General features: G+C 31.7%; 1 protein-coding gene across 1 annotated transcript in view; it reads right to left on the reverse strand.

Annotated features, from left to right (window-relative positions):
* Nucleotides 1-10,042, reverse strand: part of LOC140441729 (ATP-binding cassette subfamily C member 4-like) — a 163,251-nt gene extending 153,209 nt beyond the window's left edge. The window contains exon 1 of the mRNA XM_072532617.1: nucleotides 9,621-10,042. Coding sequence (XP_072388718.1) covers nucleotides 9,621-9,694 — 74 coding nt within the window. The 5' untranslated portion in view covers nucleotides 9,695-10,042. The remainder of the gene's footprint in view (nucleotides 1-9,620) is intronic.
* Nucleotides 10,043-16,158: the final 6,116 nt, after the last annotated feature.

The following is a 16,158-nucleotide window of genomic DNA, read 5'->3' on the forward strand; positions in this document are numbered from 1 at the left end:
CGTAACATATAGGATGGTTATCTTGCATGAGAACAGCGCCAACTGCATAATTAGAAGCATCAGTTATTAATTGAAAATTTTTGTTAAAGTCAGGATAAGCTAAAATAGGTTCTGAAGTCAAAAGATTTTTACAAATATTAAAACAGTCTAAGAATTCTTTGTTGTGGATAACTTTCTGATCCTTTTTTAAACACATGGTCATAGGTTTAGTTATAGCTGCAAAGTTTTTAATGAATTTTCTATAGTATCCTAACAAACCTAAGAAAGACTTTATTTCTTTCTGCGTACGAGGGGTAGGAAAATTTTTAATCGCTCTAATCTTTTTTGGATTGGGCTTAACTCCGTCTGGGGTCACTATATGCCCTAAAAATTCAACTTCCTTTCTAAGGAATTCGCATTTATCGATTTGTATTTTTAATTGTGCATCTTTTAATTTTGCAAACACTAATTTTAAGTTTTGAATGTGCTCTTGGAGGCTTGTGCTAAAAATAATTATATCGTCCATATATACCATACAGATTTTGTTTTGTAAATCCTTTAATATTTCATCCATTACCCTTTGGAAGGTGGATGGTGCGTTTTTTAAGCCAAAAGGCATTCTTAAAAATTCGTAGTGTCCATTATTAACACTAAATGCTGTTTTTTCTATGGAGCAGGGGCTCATCTCGATTTGATGAAAACCGCTAGCTAAGTCAAGAGTAGTGAAATATTGTGCTCGTCCTAATTTGTCCAATATTTCGGTAATATTGGGTATCGGATATCGATCACTAATGGTTTTATCATTAAGTTTCCTATAATCTATAACACAGCGAAATTTTTGTTGATTGGAAGAATCGAGTTTCTTCTTTACTATCCAAAGTGGGGAGCCCCAGGGACTATTACTGGCTCTAATAATTCCGTCGTCTAACATTTTGTCAATTTGCTTTTTAATTTCTTCCTTGTGAACATAAGGGTATCTGTACGACTTTACATGTACAGGTTCCTCGTCGGTTGTTTTAATAACATGTTTTACTTTTGACGTAAATGTAAGTGGGTCACCGGGTTTCAAAAATATATCTTTATATCGCGAACATAATTTAATAATTTCGGATTTTTCTTCCGCGTTCATATGATCCGTTCTAATAAGATTTTGGATTTGCATTTTATCTATTTTATAATTATTTTGTCTATTAAAAAATTCAAATTTATAACATTGATAAACGTTAGAATCGTATGGATAAGCGTTTATGGGTTTTAATAAAGTTATAGATAAATTTTTATTAGTTTCATTGACAAATTCTACTAAAGCTAAACCATTATTTGCTACAGTTAGCATTTCTGGTACATACATATCACCTAAAATTATCTTATCAATTAATATTTCACCGTTCGGTACGGTCACAGGGACTTCTTTTCTAATCTTCTCATAAGGGCCAACAGATATTTCAAACTTTATGTCTGATGGTTTTCTAAATTTAATAGGGATTATTGTGTCTCTGCTAACGAGACATTTATTATTAAAATCAATGTTAAACTTCATGGATAATAGGTCATTAACACCGACCAAGCCATCATAAAACTCATGAAAATCATATAATATGTAGTGCAGTATATTGTTTCGATTAAATTCTTGGAACGCCGGTATGGCTGCTTGGTATTTGATATTTTTCGTGCCAAGAGACGTAGAAATTGAAACGTTTGAAGAATATATGCAATCTGAATAAAATTGTTCAGCAATACTGGGTTTTAAGATTGATTTCGTACTACCAGTATCAATTAATAATTTTAATGGGGGATTAGAAATAGTGATGTAAGGTAAAGGGTTATTAGAGGTTAAATTTAATTCGATTAAGTTATTTGGTTTTCTGAGGTGGTTTCCTGAAAATTCTGAGGAAAATAATCTAAATCTACTTGCTCACCGGAATAGATATCTGCGTCGACGTCGCTATGCGTCTGTCCGCATTCTTGTCTATCGCAATCATTATTATATAATTCTTCAACTATAATATTCGGCTTTTGCCCATTATTTTGAAAATAGTTTCTATTAACATTATTTGTTCTTCTGTTGAACGTTGAAGGGAATCTAGAATTTGTGGAAATATTCATCGGTTCCGGCTTTGGGGCGCGATGTTGGGGAGTTCGATTTGGTCTAAAAACATTCGTATTTCGGGAAGGTCCAAAGACTTCAGAGTTAGTTGGGAGTCTTTTAGGGGGTAGCTGTTGAGGCTGTACATTAATAGGTTGGCGAGGCCATTGGAAATTTTGAGGATAATTATTATTTGTACTAAAGTTTGGATTTTGGGGAATAGAAGAATTTGTTTGAAAATATTGATTATTCATGGGATTATAAAATTGCCTGTTTGGATTAGGGAAATTCTGATTTCTGAAATTGCCTTTATTTTGGTGCGACTTATTGTCATTATTACTTGAATAAAATTTCTCGAAATTCTCAAATTCATTTACATAAGCTATGGCGTGTTCTAAAGAAGCTGGTGCTTTTAAATGCATATTATTTTTTAATGTGCCGGTACAACCCGTAATAAAAGTATTTAGTGCTGTATTTTCGCAAAATTGTATGAAAACAGCCTTTTGATTTACATCAAGATTAGTATCATTGTTAATTCTTTGTACTATATTACTTACTAACAATTGTAATCTATTTCCAAATTCTATTAAATTTTCATTTCTTTGTGGCCTATTTCTAGTAAGTTCTTGTGTTAAGGATTGTAAATTACGTTTATCAGAAAAACATTGTATAAGCGCGGCTTTTAAAAGTGCCCAATTATTTAATTCTACCCTATTTCCTACCATAAGCTCAGCTTTTCCTATAAGTTTTCCTTGAATACATTCAAAAATGTGATCATTTAATTCTTGGTCATTATATGCTCTATATGTAGTAATTAAGTTATCGCAAAGATAAATAAATTTATTTAAAGTATTAGTATCTCCATCATAAGGTCTAATATTTGAAATTTTTGACTTAAATAGTTCCCAATTAATGGGACGATTAGCTTGAACAGTTTGGTTAGTTGCCATTTTAATATTTTTATTATCTTTATTCTTCCTACCTTTAAAGTTAATCTTTAGATTCTTAAGAGATTCTACCAAGGAATCAGCGTCAATCATAAAATGAAAATATCGTCTAATAAACAATGTCTTAACAAGCTATCTTCCGAATTTATGAAAAATAAATAAGGAAGGCAAGAAGGAACTTGGCACTCACCTCGATAGTCTTTGCCAACTACTTCTCCAAATTCGTCCACCCAAATGAAGGACTGCTGTCACTGAAGGGCTGCTTTCCAATGGGGGCTGCTTTCCACTAAACGGAATGTTCTTTGGATTTGCACTTAAGGCGTTGAAACACCAAAGTCCCGAAAAAGTCTGCTTTCCGATAGATACGAAATTCACAGTTTCGCGACTCGCACAAATCCTACTGACTGCGCCAAATTTAAATTTCAAAAATGAAATTTGTTTTTTTAAAAAACTATTTTTTATTTCTAATCTACAATTTTAATACATCTAAACTTAACTGGACCAAGAATAATAATGAATTTTACAATGCAAAATAACAATGAAATAATACGGCAACTTCTGGGGAAACTGCAGAGTAAGCCGCAGGTGTTGGTTGTGATTCTGCCAGGTCCGGACTTTCGTACCATGTAACTGTTGACTTCTTTTTACAAAGCATTATATCGTCAAAACAATGATAAATTTTAGAAAAAAACATTCTTTTGTTTATATTTCATTACTAAGGATTAGATACAATGCCATATATATATTAGAAAGACTTAATAAATACTTATAAAATATACCAACTTATAAATCTAATTTTATGCTTCTGCAAACAAAATGTTTTAAACATAGTACAATGACATGACTTTACGATGTCTATATTATTTCCGAAAGTATTTTTAATAACGTGTAAGATATAATAAAAAATAGCAAAAAAGAATTTAAGTAATAACCTTTAAGATAAATACTTAAGAACTGAATATATATATATATATATATATATATATATATATATATATATATATATATATATATATATATATATATGAATATATATATATATATATATATATATATATATATATATATATATATATATTACAGACTATTTCACTAGACTATTTTTAACTGATAAAACATCATAGCAACGCCACGTTTCCTACTGACGAAACTCCTTCCTGTCCTACTCCAGTCGCCAGAGACGAAGCTGCCACTGTGAACCTCTAAAAAGCATACGAACAAGCTGAATTTTGGCGAGCATATTATTCTTGGAACCCCAAAAAAGATGCAAAAAAGTTTACCACTTTTACCCCCGGGGCTTCTCTCTAAAATCCCCCTCGCAGCGGGGTAAAAACGCAAAAAAATCAATTCATCAAGAATCTGTACACCGTAGAAAAAAATGTTTCAAATAAAAAATGTAGCTGAGATAATGTTAAACAAAAATGTTTATAAGCATTTTTTGTGTAGAATAATCGGTCCTCTTAGAAATAACGCTTGAAGCGACCGGCGATTTTGCATGTCAGTTACGCGCACAAAATAAATGTTTAATAAAATATGTATTAGCTCGACGGTAAAAATTCTATATCTTTTGATTCAAGTGACATATCGACAAAAATGAAGATGCGTTTTAAAGGTAAAGATGCTTTCCTATGCAGTTTTTGTATTTTGCCTCAAAATAAACTTAGATTTTTTACAGGTGTTAAATAAATAAACTTTTTTTTAACACCTGTAAAAAAAAAATGTGTTAAATAAATATGGTGTTAAATAAATAAACAGAAACAGGTTTCAGGTTTATGAAAATGAAAGTGAAGATATAGATCAGCGATGGAACTCTATAAAAACAACTATTACAGAAGTTGCAGAGAAATCTATCGGAAGAACGAAAAAACAAAAAAGAAAAAATGGTTCCACGACGAATGTGAAAGAACTCTAAAAGAAGCAAACAAAAGAAGAATTGATTATCTGTCGAATCCATCACAAGAAAAACGTATACGATTTCACAGAGAGAACCGTAGCTAGAAGAACACTTAGACAAAAAGAGAGACAATATCTGCAGCAACAAATTGAAAAAGTAGAAGGAGAACACAAACGAAATCAAAATAATAATTTCTACAGAGAAGTAAGACAACACAAGAGAGGCTCGTACATAAGCACACCCAACTTCATAAGAGATAAAAATGGAGAAATGCTGGCTGTCGAAAACAAAATAATAGAAAGATGGGCTGAATATTTTGAAGAGCTCCTGAATATCCAAAATTTGACTGACGAAAACAATGAAAATGGTGGAAACAACGGAGAACATGAGTATCAAACGGTCGAATTAGAAATACCCCCACCAAGCATGGAAGAAATTACGCATGCCATAAAAACGCTTAAAAACGATAAATCCCCTGGTCTGGACAATATTGATGCCGAGCTAATTAAAACAGGCGGTCATGAACTCATAAGTAAAATCCATCAATTATTAGAAATGGCCTGGCAACAAGAAACAATGCCGAAAGAATGGTGTGGTAGTATTATTGTACCAATAACCAAGAAAGAAAAAAAGGAATCATGCATAAATTACAGAGGAATCTCACTAATCAACACTACATATAAAATATTGGCTTCGATATTATTAAAAAGATTAGTACCATACGCCGAAGAAATAGTTGGTGACTACCAGTGTGGTTTCAGGCCTGGCAGATCGACTATTGATCAAATATTTACAATAAGACAAATGCTTGAAAAGTATTGGGAATATAATCACGACGTGCATCAGATTTTTATAGACTTCAAACAGGCTTATGATTCAATTAATCGTGCAACATTATGGAAGGCAATGATCGAGCTCGGCGTACCCAAGAAACTAGCTGCGGAAACACAAATGTGTGTAAGTAACTCTTTTGCACAAGTTAGAATAGGGGGAAAAATATCAAATGCTTTCTGCGTAAATTCTGGACTGAGACAGGGAGATCCGTTGTTCCCATTGCTGTTTAACCTGGCCTTAGAGTATGTCATGCGAAAAATATATCCAAAAATCAAACCAGACATAACTGCTCGGGGAATAAAAATCATACTCGCCTTTGCCGATGACGTAGGCGCAGTAGCACAATCAACATTAGAAATTAAGGATATTTTCTCGAGCTTTGAAGAAGCTGCATTAAACATCGGTCTTAAAATAAATGAAGACAAAACAAAATACATGGTCGCCTCAAAACAAGAACGACGGCGAATAAGGCAAAACATTACTATAAATGATCACAACGTCAGACATGATTTATATTAAACGTTTTAACATAAAACTCAAATGACTCAAAACAGGTTTAATGTAGATAACATTGAACCAGATTCAATATCCTACCCAAACATTAGAAAAATCCCTTAAAGTGTTACAGACAAATTAGATAACGATACCTCAGAACTATTAATAATTTAATAAGAAATCTTGAAAATAGAGTAACATTACTATTTATACATAATAAATATTGAATTATGAAAAGTTTTTATTCAATATGATTTGAACAATCATATATAAATATAAACATTATATTTTTAGACTTATATAATTTACTGACTTGATATATGACTAAAATAGAAACGTGATTATTGCCTAAGAAATAGTTATATAATTCATAACAAAGTTCAATGTAAGCAGGTAGTCCTCACAAATACCATGTTCATGTTACAAGGTTATATAAATAATAAATAAATAAGTAATTAAGAGAATCTTTAGTCTAGTGCTAGTGGGTTTTAAAAGTCACAAGTAGATTTTTTTTCCAAAATGTATGGCAATTTATAGTCAGAATCTCATATATCTGAAAACCAATTATTTACCTCTCTGATATTTCTTCTATTCACTAAGCAGTCAAAGGCGATACAAGGCACAAAGGAGGTACAGGGTGTATTAAAAAGTTTATACAAGCAAATAAAGGGAAAATATTTTGTTATTCATAAATTAGCCATTCTGGCTGAAAATTGGGGTATGGCACATTAGAAATAAAAATTGATTAGAACATAAAATCTAACAAAATACACATTCAGAGCAGCAACCAGCTACAAGAACTGTTAACATAGAAGAATAAAAGTAGAAGAGGTTACAACGCACTACTTCATTGAAGTGGTCTTGGATAAGACATATTGCCAGACAAGATGATACCAGCTGGATTAAACACATCTTACAGTAGAGTCCTAGAGAGGTGTGGGTTGTCCTCCAAAAAGATGGCTGGACAGTGAGAAAGAAAAGTCGGAAAGATAATGGCATGAGGTGCCAAGAGACAAATTAAAATGAAAATGCCAAGAGTAGACTTACGTCTAGGAGTGAACCGCCAGGGCCTGTTAAAAGAAGAAGAATAAAGGTAGCAAGTTGTTTATTTATATATTTTTAAAATACTCAAGCATCTTATAATTAATATAATACGTATTTAATTAAAATTTACACAGAAAATATATACACTAAAAACTGAACCTAATAATCTCCTGTCTTTATGATAAAAATTGTAATTTTACAGAAACTGACAATATAAAGTTCTACTCCGTTAAACATTTAAAGTAATGTATTTACTGTATTTCAAATCAGAATGAAATATTAAATCATAATCTTTGATTGAAATTTACCCATTTCCACAACACTTTACTCTTATAAGGAACGAAGCATGGTATTGGTGGGTTTGTTTTTTATTATAGTGAACATTTTCCAGTAGACCTACTATGTCATTTTTCACATAAAACTGAAAATTCAATAACATTTTCAGCAATAAATATTTTAAAAACTCATTAAGTAAATGAAGAATTTGACGGAAACCAAGGAGAATACCAGAATGATTAGCTAACTAACAAATGATGAATTTGCTTGAGTAATAAAATAAAGGCAAAGCAGTAATGATAAGGACAAACAGAATGTTGGTAATAATATGGATAAAAAACCATTAGGGAGAAAGAAAAGCATTATTACCCAAGGTGAAAATAAAGATTGCTATGTTCCTAAAGCTCTGTAGTCTTTTAAGACTAAAAACATGTGACTCATTAAGAAATAATTGCTTAGTTATTTGGAAAATGGTTAAAAATATTTTAATAGCCAGGTATTTTCTCCCACTTTAGATAATTCACCCTATTAGGATGAACTAAACTGAAATACTGAAAAGCCATATTTAAAAAGATAGTACTTATGTATTCACAACCAATTTAAAAAAATATCCATGTTGAGGAGTCTGATTAAGTACTTAAATACAATTTTTAAACTGACTCCACATCATTATGAGTTTAATCAAATAGAGGTAATTTGTAAAGCTATAAAAAGAAATAGAAACGAAAACATCACTTTTAGGTTTGCAGATGTAGATTATTGTAATCAAGTAAAAGAAACCATTACCACATTTACTTTTACTAAAAAGAAAGTGAATTTATAACATCTCATAAAACCAAGAAAAATTAAAAGTAAATTTGATTTTATCATAAAATCAATTTTCAAACACTAATAAATATGCATAATAATTGTATAGGTTTCATCAGAGGTAGAGAATCAACATATTATTCAGTTTTGATAATTATTTGTTTTGTCTTTTAGTTTAAGAAAGTAGATAGTACAGATATCTATTTTAGTTTATTTGATAAAAATACATTGGATCTTTGAATGATCACATTTATGTATAAATCGTGGATAAGATAATTTTATGTTATATTCAACTATAATTTAAAATTAACTCTGTGGTAAATTGGTACATTCTGATAAATAAATGAATTTAATATTATCCTTGAAGTTAAGCTTTATGTGCTTTATACCAGAGGAAAAAAACTTTAACAATAAAATTCTTCATTGGTTATCATATTTCTTTCAATTTATTCACCCTCTCTCGAATAAGATTACGGGCATATCCGCGTCTATCTTCTTTGCTATCACCAAATATGCGTCTATATTCATTGCTATCACTATCAGCAGAATTTTCAAAAATTATTAAGTAAAAGTTTAATAATTTCAAAATAAGTATATGAATTATAATAATATAAACGCGAAAATCTGAACAACTGAACATAAACTAAATTGCGGTATAACCTCAAATGCAAATGATAATCATTTGGAATTTAAATATAAATATTTCTTTTGTGTAAATCTGGCAGTGTTTTGAACAATCAGAATCAAACAACAAGGCAACTTAATTCAAAAATGTGTCTCTAGTTTTTTAAATGGATCTTAATTTCTGTTATACTTAAATAAATATTTAAATAATTTAAATTATGTTCAATTCGATTTAAATACATGGTTACATAATAATGATTTCCCATTTCGACGATGATTGATGTTCGATTTATATCGTTTTTTATATTGAAGAGCTACTGCTAACAAGTATCAATATTGGCTGTAGCACGGAACGGTGTATAACAGACGGATTTTAGAGAAAAATTACATTTTAATTTAAATAAATCAAAATGACCACCAGTATCCTCAGTACTTTATGGAGTTACTTAAATGAAATAAAAAAATAATAGTGGCAACTCTGTTTTTCACTTGCACAATTTACAAACTATCAATAAATTTAGGTACTTATGATTTAACTACACTACAGTCTTAATGTTTTATTATTTAACCTCTTTTAATGATACAAATGTGATTTTGTGCGAAATTTCTAAATGGATATGTTTTTATTACTTACCAGTAAAATAGTTTTGAAATAAGACTAGCATTTTCTTCTGGTGATACCTTAACGTATTTTTTAGTTGAATCCATTTCAAACTTATGTACTATTAAGTAAGAAAATAAATATCACACACGTTTTTGACGAAAAGCAAAGTACATATTTGCCCTCGGCCCTTTCGAATCCCGACGAACACGCCTATGAAAAGAACTAAGCCTAAAACTATAACTGTAAATACACTTTTCTCACTTTAAGATCACTTTTCAACAAGTATTTATTACATAAAATCAAACATTTTTATAACTTAATAACACAGTCAGTGTTTTAATCAGCTAGTTATCACACTCGCACTTATCACTTATCCACACTTTATAATCTGCAATCTACAATCTACAGCTAGCTCCAACCATCGACATGTTCATGTTCTAAATAAAGAGTTGTGGTTATGTTATGTTTTAGCTAGTGAGAGCTTATATGGGATGCAACATCAGCGGCGTATCTCATAGACACCCAATGGGATTATTTGTAATAAATAGTAAAAAAGGCTAAAAGCTCGGGTTCGTTCGGAAATATTCCCATGACATTTTTTGCATAATTACTTTCATCCGATACCCCAGAATAAGGTTCAAGAGGTCGCCCAGCGAAAAGTCTTAATTTGTTAAACAATTTTTTTTAAACAAATTGTAAAAATCAATTTTTTTTGTCCCGGACAAACAACATTTTTTTAGGGGTTGTGGATCATTCTTAACAAAAACAGTGGTACAGTAGGTGGTAGTGTAGACTGACGCGAAGCATCATATGTTTCATGTATTTTTAAATTTTAAGTATTATTTAAATAATACTATTTAAACAATATTTTTAAAATTGTATAAAGTAATTTTATTATTTATTGAAGTTATACTTCTATACGCGCGCTCCACGTTGGAAATTTGTATGGGAGTGAATCTGTGAAATCATTACATATGTAAGATAATGAGTAAGAGAGAGACAGAAGATATATTTTCTCTCTCTTCCTCTCTCGAATATAAAAATGTTCCTTTTGTATATATAATTTAATATTATATATATTATATAAAAATATATATACACATAATATTAAACATATAATATGATATTTATTAATATTAATATTTATGTGATTTGTTTTGTATTATTTATTAAATGTTCATAATTATATTATTCTTTTGTATTTCAAAATAATAATCTCAATAAATCACTGTATGATCCAGAACTGTCAATTTTGAAGTACATTTGTGTTATGTCCTCGGTAGTGTAGTAGTCAGTATCCCCGCCTGTCACGCGGGAGACCGTGGTTCGATTCCCAGTCGGGGAGGACTTTTTTATTAATATTATTACATTATTGTCATCTTTAAATACTTATGGATATTGCATTTTAATTTGTATTGTATTATTATATATGGAATTATGTTGCACTGTATTGTATTGTATTTTTTTATGTATATTATTGTCATTTTTAAATACTTATGAATATTGCAGTTTAATTTGTATTGTATTATTATATTAATAACAAAATAAACAATGAATTTCACTGCAGAGTATGTGTAAAAAAATTTTGCATTCAACTCCTTTCATACATACATGAAAATAAAAATATACATTTTCATCAAAATATTGATTCAATCCTTCATTGTTAGTAAGTTGTTATTAATTCTGTTTCTCTTTCTGCTATGTCTTACCTATAGAATTACATATGTAATGATTGTGCAGATTGACTCCCAAATAAATTTGTAACGGCGAATGCGTGTATAGAAGTGTAACTTCCACCGGTAGTCCCACTGGACAGCCACAACCGTTTTTTTTTTATTTTAATGAGACGTGTGGGTAGCGGATAGGAACTCCTTTGGACAGTCCTACCAGGGAAAGTGAATTAATACCTGCAGAATTCAGGAGTTTCCTGACCCGGTAAACTAGTACCTGCTTAGGGTCCCTTGTCCAGGGTCACGGATGAAGACCACAATGGTATCCACGACGGAGAAGAACATCTTCGGTACGGTGTGTATGGCGGAATGGCGAACCCCGATTTTATGGTTCGTATAAAATTAAAAGGGTGGACGGAACCCGTAGCAGTAGATCCCGCAATCCGTCTAGGAGAGGGAGACTCTGAACCCAAACCACTGGTCCTCTAGGTTGGGGGTTAAGGGATTGGGCTAACTCCCCAGTACTTGTAAAAAAACATAAAAATGTTAAAAAACCCAATCACACGCCTCGGAATAGGACGGCACAACAAAGACGACATAAGCTTCGAAAAAGGACACGATTTTTTGGTACATGGAACATTCCAGGTATATCAAAAAAAACTCAATGAAGTCTTACATGAATTAACAGAACTAAAAATAGACATAGCAGTCATTACTGAAACAAAAAAGAAGGGAATTGGCTCTGAAAATCTAGGAAAATATGACCATTTCTATAGTGGAGTACCAAAAGAATGTAGAGCTCAACAGGGAATTTCTTTAATGGTTCACAGAAGACTATGAAAGTTCATAACAATCTGGGGAGCCATAAATATAAGATTAATTAAAGTAAATATGTGTCTTCAGGGATATAAACTAACAATTATGGGCGTATACGCAATAAATAACGAAGCACTAGCCAACGTAAAAGACACATTTTTTGGACAGCTTCACGAAGAAATATCGAAAATAAGTCAATCGCGGGAAATAATATTAATGGGAGATATTAAGAGTAGAGTAGGAAAAAAGATGCGAATGAAATAAAGGAAAATACAGAGAAGACAAAACGAACAACAATGGTGAAAGATTCATAGATTTATGCAACCAGAATCAACTCAGAATCTTAAATGGATACTTTCCACATAAACTGATACACATCTATACATGGATTCAAGAAACACGAAACATAAAGTCAATAATCGATTATATTGTAACAAAACAAAAAACCCGACTGAGAGTACAAGATGTAAAAGTTCAGAGAAGCTCAACATGCGGTAGCGATCACTATTTATTACGTTCAAAAATACACTTCCCAATCCAAAGACAACAGAGAGAAACACATATAGACATAAACAAGACAGAAAAGATACAGGAACGAAGATACAACATCAGAAGCCTAGATGAAGAAAGCACCCAAGAGTTATTCAAAAATAGACTGGATGAGAAACTACAAATTCCCGCCCCTAAGAATATCGACCAGTTATATGAACATATAAAAAACTGTTTACACGAAGCAGCATTTGAAGCAATGGGATACTACATAAAACCCGAGGTAAACAAACCATACTGGTGGGATAACGAAATAGAGGAAGAAATAAAATGTAAAAGACAACTATACCAACAATATTTAAGCTCTAAATCATTACAAGACAAAATAAAGAAAAACAAGCATTAGTACAAAGGAAAATCTCTAAGAAGAAGAATGAGTCTTGGGAAAGAAACTGCCAACGAATAAATACTTATCTAGGAGGAACCAGAAGCACAGAAAAGAAAGCTGGAAACTGATAAAAACATTGAGAAAAGAAAAGAGTAAAGAAGCAATACAGAGCATAAAACCGGAAGACTGGGAAGAGTATTTCAAAGAACTTTTGGTAGAGAATAGAGTCGAATTTCAAGAACATAGAAATCAAAACCAAGATATAATTTCAATAGTCGGCTTGCCAATAAGAATAACGACAGAGGAAATTAACAATGTATGTAAACAGCTGAAGAGGAACAAAGCACCCGGACCAGGAGATATACCCGGAGAATTGTTTAAGTACGGAACGAACAAATTATACGAATGTCTTCGACAACTATTTCAAGAATGCATAAACACAAGCGAAATCCCTACGGAATGGAAGATATCATAACTCAGTACTATACATAAAAAGGGTGATAAAAATAATTGTGAAAATTACCGAGAAATAGCTGTAACCGGATCTATGAGTCGAATATATGGAATGGTTTTAAAGAACCAAATCGAGAGAGAATACTTAGATTAGGAAGCAGAAGAATAAGCAGGATTTCGTACGGGTTGATCCACTATTGACCACATTTTCTCCTTAACCCAGATAATAGAAAAAAAGATGGCACGGAATCAAGAGATTCATATGTTGTTCGTCGACCTACGGAAAGCTTACGACAGTGTTCCACTGAAGAAGCTGTGGCAATCAATGGAAAGCACGAATATTAATATGGAATTAATAAAAGCCGTCAAAGTGCTATACAACCAACCAATAACAAAAATAAAAGCAGGGACACAAATAACAACAGGATTTATAACATGAAAAGGAGTAAAGCAAGGATGTTGTCTGTCCCCCACTTTATTTAAAATATACCACGAAAGTGCTTTAAAAAGATGGAAACAAAAATGCAGGACAATGGGGATACCGCTCACCAATATTATGGTATATACGCTCAACTTTGCAGACGATCAAGTAATAATGGCTCAAGATTATGACGATTTAAACTATATGGCACGAAAATTAATTGAAGAGTATGATATACGGGGTCTAGAAGTAAATAAAAAGAAAACCGAATACCTGTGCATTGGAGTAGAACAAAAAGATCTCATATTAGACGATAACACTACGATAAAGCACTGCTGTGACTACAAATATCTAGGTATCACTATTTCACAAGATGGAACATTAGACACAGCCATAAGAGAGAGAAATACGTTAGGGAGAAAAGCCATCACAATGTTAAACAGCATTTTATGGGACCAATCGATCAGCAAAGAAAATAAAAAGAGGATATATGAGACTATAGAAAAAAGTATCACTTTGTACAGCTGTGAGGTATGGCCACTGAAAGAAATAACACTGGCAACGCTGAAAGCGACTGAAATGGATTTTTGGAGAAGAGCCGCAGGAAGATCTAGAAGAGAAAGGATGACCAACGAACGCATTGGAGAAATAATGGGAATCAAACGAACAATCACAGATGACCTAACAACAAATAAACTTATCTAGTTCGGACACATACAAAGAATGGATGAACAACGAATGCCAAAAGAAATATTAAAATGGCAACCAGAAGGAAAGAGAAAACGAGGTAGACCGAGAAAAAGTTGGAGCGATGGAATAAATGAAAAAGAACTGAGAGAGAGGGCCATAGAAGAAGACCTATGGAACAATCGGACTAAGTGGCGATTGGAAGTCGGAAAACGGCGGAGAACGTTATAAACCGACAAGTAGTAGTAGTACTAGACGTATAGTTTTAATAAACACGTGGTGAATCTAGGTATAGATGATTTAAATGAACAGAATAATAATATTTAAGAATTACATAAAACCGCTTTTTAGTTGTTAATAAAGCGCTTATGACAGGGCGAGCGCTCGGGCTGCCGCGCTACTTTATTATACTTGTAAAAAGATACGGAAAAAAATTATCTGACTGTAGAGCATTAAGGCAAAGCAATGAACTAAGAAAGATATTATATAGACTTGTATGTCCGTGAGAATATCATGTAACCAAATTTCTCTAATAGACCAGTAGCCGTACCAGTCTTGTCTGTACATTGTTGCCGAAAGAAAGTTTACTTTTTAGATGGACTGGGGAAATATTGCAACGATGTGATTACAAGATTTAAAAGCAGGTTCATATCGTAGATTAAATCAACAGTTTCTTTTATCTCAATTAGTGGAAAATAACAATAAATTTTTAACGGCATAAATTAAAAGAATTTATTCTAAAAAATTAAAATTTTATAATTTTAATTAAAACTATTTTAAATTAAATTTTCAAAAACTCTATTAACTTCAGCCAAGCAGTAGCCCAATCTATTGTATAATTACTTTCGGGCGTTCGACATTTTGGGTGTTATGCCTTGAAAGACCTGAATGATTTTTTAGATTAGTAGTAGTAGTAATTCGTCTAAATTTCCGGCACGTTCATACTCATATCGGTAAATTTGTTGCTTCACATAACTCCATACGAAAAAGTCCAAAGGTGCAAGATCAGGAGAGCGAAGTGGCATTTGTATGGTATCTTTTGTAAAAAATCTAACACCTCCCGTGCATTGTGAGCTGTACAGCCGTCTTGCTTCCATTAAATTTCATCCATATTAATAAGTAATGCTTGAATTGCTGGTATTATGTAATTTCTCAGGAGATCTAGATATTTACTATGACACAAAAGAGCCCACAAATTAAAAATGAAGAAGGAATTGGAATACGCAGTTTTCAGATTAGCACAACTGTATTCGCTCCGTGAGTGACCATGGTAGGGGTACCTTGAAACGATGCCAGCGTGCGTAGCGAAGAAATATGACAAATTTGGACCTTTTGGATCCATAGATAAATAATATAGTACATATATACAATTTTTTTTGTTTTGGACCTTTTTACGCATAAATTTTATCAAAAATGGGTTCAAATACATGTTGCGTATTTAATTGTGCTATTAATAGCAAAAATAGTGAGTGTAGTTTTTATAGGTTTCCAAAGATTACATATAAATTAGAGAAAAGAAAAAGATGGATTCGTGCTATTAATATGAAAAAGTAAATATCACATAATTTCATTTTTATGCAATTGAAATAGGAAAAATTTAAATAATTTATCTTAAATGATATTTCACAAGGCTTCGAGCTAACT

This window comes from Diabrotica undecimpunctata, chromosome 5 (assembly GCF_040954645.1).
Source record: "Diabrotica undecimpunctata isolate CICGRU chromosome 5, icDiaUnde3, whole genome shotgun sequence".
In the NCBI taxonomy this organism is placed as follows: Eukaryota; Metazoa; Arthropoda; class Insecta; order Coleoptera; family Chrysomelidae; genus Diabrotica; species Diabrotica undecimpunctata.